The 11,357-nt window shown below is 38.7% G+C and overlaps 3 protein-coding genes across 4 annotated transcripts; 2 read left to right on the top strand and 1 right to left on the bottom strand.

The window, feature by feature from the left end:
- The first annotated feature begins 721 nt into the window (after window positions 1-721).
- On the top strand, window positions 722-2,835 carry LOC133710927 (B-box zinc finger protein 24). Its single transcript, XM_062137082.1, has 3 exons — window positions 722-1,059; window positions 1,550-1,849; window positions 2,430-2,835. The coding sequence occupies exons 1-3, from the start codon at window positions 877-879 to the stop codon at window positions 2,664-2,666; spliced, it is 720 nt and encodes a 239-aa protein (XP_061993066.1). The 5' UTR covers window positions 722-876; the 3' UTR covers window positions 2,667-2,835.
- A 664-nt stretch (window positions 2,836-3,499) lies between these two features.
- On the top strand, window positions 3,500-5,118 carry LOC133709792 (leucine-rich repeat receptor-like serine/threonine-protein kinase BAM3). The gene has a single exon (XM_062135667.1). It carries the CDS (start codon window positions 3,733-3,735, stop codon window positions 4,954-4,956), a length of 1,224 nt encoding a protein of 407 aa, XP_061991651.1. The 5' UTR covers window positions 3,500-3,732; the 3' UTR covers window positions 4,957-5,118.
- Window positions 5,119-5,263: 145 nt separating this feature from the next.
- Window positions 5,264-9,542, bottom strand: LOC133709793 (uncharacterized). Of its 2 annotated transcripts, XM_062135669.1 has the most exons (6): window positions 9,365-9,542; window positions 9,146-9,234; window positions 8,627-8,799; window positions 7,329-7,427; window positions 7,094-7,245; window positions 5,264-5,755 (listed from the first exon to the last, which is right to left on the bottom strand). In XM_062135669.1, the coding sequence occupies exons 3-6, from the start codon at window positions 8,795-8,797 to the stop codon at window positions 5,368-5,370; spliced, it is 810 nt and encodes a 269-aa protein (XP_061991653.1). In that variant the 5' UTR covers window positions 8,798-8,799; window positions 9,146-9,234; window positions 9,365-9,542; the 3' UTR covers window positions 5,264-5,367. The 2 variants fall into 2 exon arrangements, with proteins under 2 accessions (XP_061991653.1, XP_061991652.1); XM_062135668.1 differs by lacking the exon at window positions 9,146-9,234 and having other exon boundaries at window positions 9,365-9,541.
- Between the last annotated feature and the right edge of the window lie 1,815 nt (window positions 9,543-11,357).

The raw sequence follows: 11,357 nt of genomic DNA, 5'->3' as shown, positions 1-11,357 counted from the left end.
ATAAGCGTGGAGCTCAATGATACTCCCGTTCAGGTGCTACCTCCACTTTTGATATGTGGTATGTATAAGTCTCCCGAGTTGAAAGAACGCTCGGGAGGCAAGATGGCTCAGAAGCAATGATCCCGTTTGAGAGATGACTGCTCGGATATTTGTTACCTCGCTCGGAAGGAGGATCTTTATACAAAGGCATTGGTCCCTCTTAATTAGGACTGGGTGTGCCTCGAGGGAGTCCGCTAAGTCCATAGTCAAGAAATGTCTTGATTGAGTATCCTGCTGGGATTTATCGCTTAGAGCCTCAGAGCGCGCGTGTGATGCTGCGAGGACAAGGCCTTCAACTTTACTCCAGATCTACATTAGATAACCATGCATCCAACCAAGGTGGATGGTAGAAGTTTCCATTCCATGCTAGTGAATAAAGGACCGAGTCTGTGACGGTCTAAACAGAAATGAGTCAATAGTCATAGCAGCAGGGTGTAGTCGGTCATAAAATTAGGTAACATACGCGGTAGCAAAGCTTCTTGTAGCATATAGAAATAAGAAAAATAAAAAATATATAAAAAAAAGTATGAGATCGATATGTTGTAGCCACAAGCACATGCAGAGTTGCTAACAGCCACAAGACGTAAGCCTGGTGGGCCCCCACACTCCACAGTTCTCAGTCCTCACCACACAAGTTTGTACTTGAAAAAAAAAAATTCTATTTCTCTTGATTTTGATATGCAAAATCCAAACCCTTATCATCATCGTCTCCAAATATCCTCCTCCTCAGCTTGCTTGGGATTCCATCTAGCTGGGTAAATCACAGTACGTGCGTTTTCGATCTCGTTTGATATAGATATATATATATATATATCTGAGGGCTACCTAGCTGGGAAGATGAAGATTCAGTGCGATGTGTGTGAGAAAGCTCCGGCGACGGTGATTTGTTGCGCTGACGAGGCGGCACTGTGTGCCAAATGTGATGTTGAAGTGCACGCAGCAAATAAACTCGCAAGCAAGCACCAGAGGCTTCTTCTTGAATCTCTATCCAACAAGCTCCCTAGATGTGATATATGCCAAGTAACTACTTTTTTTCTCCCTTGCACTTTAATTTCTTTGTTTGATTGATTGATTCACCCAGCCATATTATTAATTCAGGGATTTTGTTAATCATACATCTTATGCCTATTACATATATATATATACCCTTTACCCGTTCTGCTTCCACATGCAACTCTTTAACGTAAAGAATCGTGGAATCAAAGGCAGATATATGCGTCCTGAATTCAAAGCGCGCGCAACTGACCTGCTTCAGTAGTTTTTCTTGGTAATGTCATGCCATGAAAACTGAAAAGGGCCACTCGGTTAAGCTGCTAATTGCTTTATTTATCACTGCATCTCTTAATCTTGCTGCTCCTAACTGCAAACTGGACGTACAAGACCAACTTCACCCAATATTATCCTCTTTTGTATAAATGAATTGTAAAGTAGCGCTTCTAACAATTGTTCAACTTTCAATCTCTCTCTCTCTTACTCTTACTCTTACTCATTCGTATCTTCCAATTGGCAGGACAAGGCAGCTTTTATATTCTGTGTCCAAGACAGAGCCCTCTTTTGTCAGGATTGTGATGAATCAATTCATTCAGCCAATAGCCTCTCTGCCAACCACCAGAGGTTCCTCGCCACTGGAATCCGAGTTGCATTGAGCTCTCCTTGTACTAAGGACGCTGAAACAAGTAGCTTAGAGCCACCCAATCATAGTCCACAGCTGGTTTCAACAAAAGTGCCAACGCCACATGCTTCTCTCATCTCATCTCCTTGGGGTGTTGATGACTTGCTGCAATTATCAGATTTTGAATCTTCTGACAAGGTTAGAATTTTTTTTATGTTTTCATACAACTGTGTTTTATCAAAATTGCTTGAGATGATGATGGTAGGGGGGATGACCATAAAAAAGTTTTCCCTCTTTTTTGTAGAAATGGTGGAAACTATCACGAAAGTAATAAGACTAGTACACAGTTCATGGCAACTTTATAAATGTCTTAAACAATGGAAATAACATAGCTGGAAAAGTATCGGGGTTAACTGGCTTGCATATACTACTGACATTTTGACAAAAACAAAAAATTAGATTTACAATATTATGGTTTTGAGTTCATTTTTCTTTGCATCCATGTTTTCAATTGTTATCATTTATGGAGTGCTGAGGCAATGATCTTTTGAACTTCATTATTTTGGAATTCCGGGTATTATTCATGTTGTAAAGAAGGTAAAATATCATTGGTTCTGTCTTTAGTTGTGAGAGGTGTGGTAGGGCTAGGGCGGGCAAATCTTTAGTTCGTATCTGATTATAGCAATAATGTATAACAATTCATGCTAAAAGCAGTGGTATTTGCTTTTTCTTGCATTACTTCTCTAAATTTATAGTCTCTTGTGTGTGCTCTTCACAGAAAGAGTCGCTTGAGTTTGGAGAGCTTGAATGGATAGCAGATATGAGTCTTTTTGGTGAGCAGTTTCCTCAGGAGGCTCTGGCAGCAGCTGAAGTACCTCAGCTTCCAGTATCACAATCGAGCAACTATACGTCATATAGACCCCCAAAATCAAACAGTCCATACAAGAAGCCTAGGATTGAAATCCCAGATGATGATGATGAGCATTTCACTGTTCCTGATCTTGGCATATTTTAGACATGTATCAACTTGATGGATTAGTTGATAGGTTGAATTATATATGTTTATGCTTTAGTGAATACATACTAATATGTATTGATGTATGTATGAAAGAATTTATGATACACTTCATGATTTTATGATCTTGTGGTAGTAAATTTTTCTACTTCAGGGGATTTGCTTCTCATTTCTGTCTTTTTATTGGATCCATTAATCTTGCCTACTTGGCAATAAGACCATATAATGAGACATATATGCCTGTTATGAAATACCAAGTGACAGCGGTAATTGATGTTTGTGAGGCAGAAGTGTTTAAATTTCAGGTCAGTGTTTCATAGGCCCGCCATGCCTTTTTTTTTTTTTTTTTTATCAATGAAAATGGACATTTGTTAAGAATGTCTAGTTTACAACTTTAGGGGTTAAGGTGGTCTTGTTGAAAATCTTGCTTGATCAGAGCGAGTAAAAAAGAGTACCACATACATCAACAGTTGCCATCGGCTATTACTATTTCCTGAAGCCAACGTAGCCCTGCTTGCATCAACATGAACTCAAAGGTGGAAAATGGCAGCGCCTCTGTCTGGCCTGCCTTGAAACTCATGTTTCTATATAATTATTTTACTCACCTGTAAAGAAGGTGAAATGTCTGTGGATCGCCGATGAATTAGTACTTCGTGGTCATACTTCATATCAGATTAGTGTTTGGTTTTGTAATTTTTCCATCTGTTATTTTGTGTTTCTTTGTGACACAGTCTTTTAAATCATCAAAAAAATAAAAAATAAAAAAAAGGGGACAAGGAAGAGCGCTCTTGGTGTACAACAAGATGGTTGGAATAAGCTAAGATTAGGCTGAATGTAGAAAGATACAAGTAAAGCTCCATTAAAACTTAATTGGTCCGAAATCTTGGCATGACCATTTGAATTAACAAAAAAATCATTTTCTCATTCAAAGCTTCTTGCGATGGTATTTACCTTCAAACTTATTATAAAGATGGACCATTTGGGAAACCAAGCAAAACCAACAACAAAGTCCCAAATAAACTCTGAGCTCCCTCTCTCCCTCCCTCCCTCCTCCCATTAGCAAGCCATGGGCAAGCTGATGCCTCTCTTTTGTCTAGTGTATTTCACATTATGTTCCTCTCCATTGTTTACTAGCTCACTAACACTCCATTCCGATATTCAAGTTCTTCATGTCATGAAGCGTTGCATAGATCTATACTCCATCCCCCCAAATTCCTATCTGAGTAGCTGGGACTTCATACACGATCCATGTGAAACTACAGGCGGGCAGTTTCTCGGAGTCTTATGCAGTTTCCCTCTAGACCAATCCCCAAGCAGAATAACTGCCATTGATCTTGATGGTGCGGGTTATGAGGGGTTCATAACATCAGAAATTGGGAACCTAACCGAGCTCACCTTCATCAATCTAAGTAAAAACAACTTTCGAGGACAAATACCCCAATCCATTTCCAATCTAAAGAAGCTCACTAGACTTTCACTGTCCAACAATTTCTTCACGGGCGGCATTCCCTTGGGATTGAACACACTCAAAAAGCTAGAATCTCTGGACATTTCGTTCAATAAGCTTTCTGGTATAATACGCTCCAGCATCGGTGGATTACGAGGCTTGACATTCTTAAGCCTGTCCAACAATGGATTCACTGGCAGAATCCCAGACCTCTCGGGGTTATGGCAGTTGAAGACATTAGATCTCAGCAGAAACCAGCTCTTCGGGAGTCTGCCAAATTTTCCAATAAGCTTGAGAACCTTAATTCTGAGCCATAACATACTTTCTGGGAGCCTTACACCTCTAATCACACTCAAAAACCTCAGAGTGCTAGATGCGAGCAACAACAGACTTTCAGGTGCTATAACTAGAGATTTTTTTACCATACCCAAGATGGCTCGACTCAACGTTTCAAATAACCACTTCAAATTGATAGAAATCATTAGATTTGTTGGACACGGAGCACAGCTTCAGGTGCTTGATGCTCAACGAAATCAGCTGCGAGGACATTTGCCTGTAAATTTGGTAAGCCTGCAGAATCTAACAACAATCAACCTTTCCTACAACCAGTTCTTTGGTCATATACCCGAGGAATATGGAGCAAGAGTCGGAGCCTGGAGAACGCTCTACCTAGATCACAACGATTTGCTAGGAAGGCTTCCAGCGGAATTCATTAAAAGACCAGATAGAATCAAGGGTAGTCTTTCAAACAACTGCCTACAGTGTCCGGACAACATTCCATTGTGCACCGGTCGCCAGAGGAAAATATCAGAATGTCAGGAACACACAGACACCAATGAGTAAGAAGAGACACCAGTGCCAAGCAACAGGGTTTGCTTCTTTGTTCTTAGATAATGTTAATTTGGAACTCTGATAATTAATTCCTAAACCTTGATCAACCATAGAGGAGACGAAGGTTAAACTTCCGGTCAACTAAATAATAATTCGTAATAATATTTGTGGAAATGGGAAACCACTGGAATGCTTTATCCTTCAGTAATGAATTTCCAGTCTAGTATTTCCCTCTTACCCAGAATACTAGTACATTCCTTGAGAAGCCCCAGCACTAAAAACACTCGAAAATTATAACTGTTAATGTTAAACCTGGGAGTGCAAAAGTCATCATCGCTTGAAACAAATTCAAAGAAAATTGTATACAACGTTTCAGAAACTGCTATAAACAATGAATGTTTCTTTCTCGATACAAAAGCAGTCTTATATCAGCCAATTAACACTAATGTTACCAAGCCAAGTAAAAACTGGGAACTGAGCCAAAGCAATGAAGAGCAGGAGATAATGGTGCTTGCTTGAATCATAACTCCTCACCTCTGCAAAGAGGACTCTCTTCATAGTCTTCACCAAGAAGACTCCCATGCATAAACAGGTCCAAGGCATCAAAAAATAGTACGAATAATTCCACATAATCCGTCCAAGCACAGCCAAGCATAACCCAGTGAAAGTATAACCTGCATATGCCACCATATCTAGCAAGGGCGCCTCACCACCACCCAATGAAAACAACGTGATTTTCAGAATTATAACTTGCACAAACCAGCCAAGCAATCCCTTGATAAATAACCAGTTTAGAGCCTCAGGGCTGAACCTGACAATAAAGAGGAAAAACAATTTGAGAAATAATAAGTATTAAAAAGTTTCTTAAGTTCAAAGAAAATCCCAATGCCAGCATGATGTAGTTGAGGAAATGGAAAAGCGTACAGTGGTGATCAAACCTCAGGTAAGAATCAAAAGACCTAGGAAATCCTTCCAGATCTAATTTTATATACGTCTTCATTAATAAAGCACAATGCATCAACAAGACGTCTTCATTTTATAACAAAAATACTAAAATAGGCCTCAAATATATTGTCAATTTCTGAAGCAACTGAATTGGAACCAAAAGAGTTACAAAATCAGATTGATACCATAGGAGATGCATAGTTCCATAAACACATAGTAAAGATTTGTATTCTAAGTTTGCACAGTTGTATGTGTGTTGGTTCTGAACAAGTAGAAGTATCTACCCAACTCCATTAGATTCTTATATACCTACACTAAACAAAATAACATTCTGAATCAAATGCCGGTACATTCTAGGACCCGTTTCAATTCAAAATCAACTTGTCTCAAACGATAGCACAATATCAATGGCATATTAGAGCATAAGCCGAGCATGGCAGTGAGACTGAGAAGTGCGGCACAAGTGACATCAAGAAGCCCTTCTCTTTGATGACGACCCTGAACAATTATACATCTTCATTTAATAAAGCACAATGCATCAACAAGTCGTCTTTATTTTTCTAACAAAAATACTAAAATTGGCCTCAAACTAACCAGTACACCAATACCGGTAAAAAGGGTGTTTGGTTCTCTTTTCAATAGACTCGCTAATTTCCCAATTGATGTACTGCTGACAGTTTAAGCCAAGGGCAGAATCTAGCAAGAGACTTGCTTGAAGCTTGAACACCATCTTTTAATTTTGAAAGCACCTCTTATTTTGAACCTTGATAAAAGATAGTGTTCAGATTTAACAATGAAATCATTTTAATGTTCTTCTTTCTCTTTATTAACTTCTTTTTTAATACCAAAAAATATTGTTATACATTGGCACTTATTTGGATGACTATTGCCCTCCGGGGAAATTTGACCCATTTTCGAGGGGGAAAATGCAAATTCAACTACTCTAAAGCAACAAATCAAACAAATAATTTTACCAAATAAAAATAATAAAAATAGATTTTCACTTATTTCTCTCATATATGGATGTACGGAGACCAGAGCAAAAAGAACAGACTAATAGTAGAAGCATCATCAGCTGAGGGGAAATAATGACAGCACAGCTACTGAAAGAGAAATATTGATTTTCATTCCCAATTGAAAATGAATTGCCATCACTAAATCAACCAGAAAATAAAAGGAGTACAAGAATTTTCATAAAACTTACTTCCCATGACGACCCAATGAGAAGCCAGCCAAAACCACATAGGTACCAAATGCCATAAAGGGAATGTATAGGTCGGGTGCATTGATATCGTATATTGGGGGTTTATAAGAAAGTCTGCCTCCTACGGGCTCAGTTATCCGTGTCCAATGACCCTGAAACAAAAGGGGTGAAGGAGTGAATTCTATGGCATGAACCTGATTCAACAAGCAAAAAACCAAATGAGGTTAGCACTTACCCTGTGCAGAAATGGAAATAGAACCACCTTCAATTTGTTCCTCACATACTGATCATTCACTTGGAAGTAATACTGAGGATCAGAGAAATATCTACTAATCTGCTCATTTAAACAGAAGATATCAGAATAAAGCTCAATCACCATAAACCAAATCACAAAGTTGCAACTCAAGAACAGCTTGTAACATTTCAGAACTTAAGTTTACAAAGGTTAATTTAGTCATTTAAATACATTATTTGAAGTTGTTGAATGCCTTTTACAACTTGGGCATCAGGCTACTACAATACCATGGACTAACCTAGTGATGAAGGATGCTAGCAGAATATTCTAAGTCAGGATTTGGAAAGTAGTTCAAATAAATCTAGGTTTTATTGTTAGGATTCTTATAATTATTAGGATTATTTCTTTAGGATTCTTTAAGGATATTCCTAATTATTCTAGAATTTTCTTATCCTCCCTATATATAGAGGCATTTGTAGTCTTTTATTTTCAGATTTGAGTTAATAAAAATTGAAAGCTTTTGCTTCTCTCCGAGTTTGTGTGATGCAACCTAACCTTAGGTGTGATGCCTAAGACCTCTGGGTGTGATGCCTAGAAACCCTACTGGTGTGATGCTAGTAGTTCTATCCCTTTTCTTCTTAAGTTTCTTATTCTAAATCCCTTTTCTTCTTAAAAAAACAAGAGCATAGCGACCAAATTCAAGAGTACTCAAACAAACCCTAGCTCTACAGTTCTTTTTGCTACTTGTCCTGCATCACCTAGTTAAACATGGACCATTGACCTTCGGCCACTGAAGGGCTGTGTAACATGAATTATAAAAATAAAATAAAAAATAAGTACGAAAAAAAAGTATAAAAGAAAAGGAAAAACAACAAAACAAAACAAATCAAATTTGTTCCACATGAATCAAGCCTTTTATAAAGCGATCATCCTATAATTTCAGTTCATCCCTTTAATTCAAGTATCAGTCAATATAGTACTGAGCATATTTATTCCCCATTCATTATAACAAAAAAAATAAAAAATAAATCAAACAATATACTGTACTGACCATATCTATTATATGATCCCGTTTATTATTACACTATGCAGAATAACAGTATTTTCAGTCTGCTAAAATTATCATGGACCCAAGTTAGATGAAGAAGGGCCAACAAAGATGCGGTGATCTGTATGATATCTACACTTAAATCACAAGCTTCATAATTTGACTGAAACCAAAAGTAGTAAGTTAACAGTATATAATCCTTATCTTTTATAGTAGAGCAGAAACTATATAGCCTTGGTCTGCTACTTACGTTGCTTTGTACATACTCAGAGCTTGATCCTAGAATTTTCTCTCCATAGGCACCCAATCCACCTCGGATAAGTCCTGAACCAGCACCATAAAACGTATTTCCAAACGGATTAGGCTGGGGATTTGCAGGTGGTCTCGGCACACCAGGCTGGGCTCCCACATTATTGTACATTTCTGTAATAAGAAAAAAAAAAAAAAAAAAAAAAAAACCATGAAATGTATCCAGATGACAATTCTTCGAGTAGATGGAGCCAACTGATAAGTATCTCTAAACCCTAAAGTTTAATCCAGCAAGTTAAGAATTCTAACTCTTAATCACACTTTTCAGTCACGTAATTGTACTATCATCACTAGAAAAATTGTGCACTAGCTCAAACAACAAAAACACATCCCAAGCAAAAGCAGACATAAAAGGTAAGCAATCAAATTCGAATCCAGAATCATTGCCTATATGAAGAAATCCAGAAGACCGAATCCGACTATTAAATTGAGAGATCGGGGAGAGAGGAAATTGAGAAACCTGAAGAAAAAAAAATCGAACGGCGACGCGAAGTGACCGATGGGCAAGGGAAAAGTGAAGACTCGACGCGAACCTTCAGTCTTCTCTCCCTATTCCAACATTTATTTATTTAATTACAATTTCTATGTATTTCTGGATTCTTTTCAGACACAGCAAATACATATTCATATTACAGAGAGAGAGAGAGAGAGAGACGAAGGGATCTGTAAGTCTACATACCGTTAATTCAGGAGAAAAGAACTCCGGCGAAGAGATCTGAAATCCAGAAAACAAGGCAATCGGTTCGTTTCAGTGAAAACCTGAGAGAGAAGAGAGAAGGTAATTGAAGCACCGCGACTATCACGTGACCACACGTGCTTCCGCGTCTGCTCTCTTGGAGGCTTCTTTCACTTTTTCAGCCTCCTTCCCTTGCTCTTTTTAATTCAACTTTTTTTTTCTTTTTCTTTTTTTGCCCTCCGTTGCATCATCTATCCAATGCATCTGCCCCACGCGGCAACATACTACATCTTGATTGTTTTTTTTCATTTCTTTTCTCTTTAACAATGTTTTTTTCTCGGTCAATTTTTATATAAGTTGGTGGATAAGATTGTACGTAGGGGTATTTAATTTTGATTTTAATATTTTCTAATTTATCATACTACTGCTCTTATATTAAAGTTAACAATTAAATATTAAAACAGAATAGTTTCGAGAGCGTTCTTCTCACGCGCCTTACCCTTTTCTCTCTGTGATAGCAACCGTTCGAGATAATTGACTGTGGTGCTCATCGGCGTTGACCTCTTATCTCCGGCATCTATTGAGCCATTCTTGTTGCCTGGTGGCGTCCCCGGTGTTCACCTTCTCCGCCCTTCCACCGGGAAGCGGCGGAGAAGGAGGTGGTTCCTTGTTCCAAAGAAAACGAAATCGAAACGGTACGGAGCTGAGTTCTGAATTGGCGGCTCTCAGAATGGAAGACTTGGATTCGCGACGGGTTGAGACTCCTCCTCCTTCACCTGTGCCCAGCTATGCAAGTCTATTGATAAACCCAGTTGATCGATTCCATCAAACCATGGTAGAAGACTTTGAGATGACTAATGAGGATTATTCTTACTCTACTGGTAAGCATGGTCTCAACGTCTCCTTTTCTCAGAAAATTCATAATAAACTCGATTATGACTGGCGTAGTGCTGTAATTGTCAAATTGATGGGGAAGCCAAATTCTACTAATGCGTTTGATTTTATGCTTAGGGGCTTAAGGAGAAAATGGCAGCTAAAGGGTGGTTGGCATTTGATTGATCTTCCTAATGATTATTTCATTGTTAAATTCAACCTTGATGAAGATATGAATCAGGTTCTTTGTGGTGGACCTTGGATCCTAGCTGGGCAAACATTGGTGGTGCATAAATGGAGACCTGAGTTTGATCCAGCTGAGGAGAAAATAAGTCGAATGGCTTTATGGGTAAGACTCTGTGGTTTGCCTGTGAAATACTTTAAGGAATTCACAATTGCTAGGATTGGTGGGATAATTGGGGATGTTGTGAAGATTGATCAGGTGACTCTTGGCCAAGCTAGAGGCAAATTTGCCAGTGTCTGTATTGAAGTTGACCTGAGTAAACCTTTGAGACCATTTATAGAAGTCGAGGGTGTGGCTTATGGAGTTGTCTATGAAGGAATTTCTATGATCTGTTTTGAATGTGGCTGCTATGGTCATGTTAAGGATAAATGTCCCCATATCCACACTGAGAATGTTACTAGCGCAAATGCTTCTGCGAATGCTAAACCTACATCCAATGATGGTAGTGGTCCTGATGATCCCAATTATAATATTCAGCAAGATATGGATACCGCCCAAGTGAATGTGGTTCCCTCTCCGCCCGTTATGAAGAAGGACATGGGTCCTTGGATGTTGATGACCTATAAGAATAAAAGAAGAACTAATGCTGACAATGGGGACGTTAAGAAAGTTCAAGGCTCTGGATCTCGTTTTGCAGTGCTTCAGGAGGCTTCTGGAGAGGAGAATATCGGAAATGAGACAAATGCTTCTCGTAGCAATGAACCTGCTCCTCCTTCTGATCCACCAATTGTTAAGCTTTGGAAGAACCTACAAGAGAAAGTTCAGCAGACCAAGGTGTCTAAAGAAACTGATGATAAAGCCTCTGATAAGAGCAATGGGAAGAGAGTGATGAATGAAAAAATCAAAAGGCTGAAAGATAAGCTTCCTGCAAGGGTTCCG

Source organism: Rosa rugosa, chromosome 5 (genome assembly GCF_958449725.1).
Source record: "Rosa rugosa chromosome 5, drRosRugo1.1, whole genome shotgun sequence".
Classification (NCBI taxonomy): Eukaryota; Viridiplantae; Streptophyta; class Magnoliopsida; order Rosales; family Rosaceae; genus Rosa; species Rosa rugosa.
The sequence above is the reverse complement of the archived record's forward strand: the minus strand, read 5'-3'. Positions and strand labels throughout refer to the sequence as shown.

What these genes read in the sequence shown, in the direction of transcription:
- LOC133710927 (XM_062137082.1), top strand. Translation starts at nt 877, where the DNA reads ATGAAGATTCAGTGCGATGTGTGTGAGAAAGCTCCGGCGACGGTGATT. An exon ending in CTAGATGTGATATATGCCAA is followed by an intron (nt 1,060 to 1,549) that starts GTAACTACTTTT and finishes TCCAATTGGCAG; the next exon opens with GACAAGGCAGCTTTTATATT. An exon ending in ATTTTGAATCTTCTGACAAG is followed by an intron (nt 1,850 to 2,429) that starts GTTAGAATTTTT and finishes TGCTCTTCACAG; the next exon opens with AAAGAGTCGCTTGAGTTTGG.
- LOC133709792 (XM_062135667.1), top strand. Translation starts at nt 3,733, where the DNA reads ATGGGCAAGCTGATGCCTCTCTTTTGTCTAGTGTATTTCACATTATGT.
- LOC133709793 (XM_062135669.1), bottom strand. Translation starts at nt 8,797, where the DNA reads ATGTACAATAATGTGGGAGCCCAGCCTGGTGTGCCGAGACCACCTGCA. An exon ending in CTGAGTATGTACAAAGCAAC is followed by an intron (nt 7,428 to 8,626) that starts GTAAGTAGCAGA and finishes TTAAATGAGCAG; the next exon opens with ATTAGTAGATATTTCTCTGA. An exon ending in TCATTGGGTCGTCATGGGAA is followed by an intron (nt 5,756 to 7,093) that starts GTAAGTTTTATG and finishes CTTTATTGTCAG; the next exon opens with GTTCAGCCCTGAGGCTCTAA.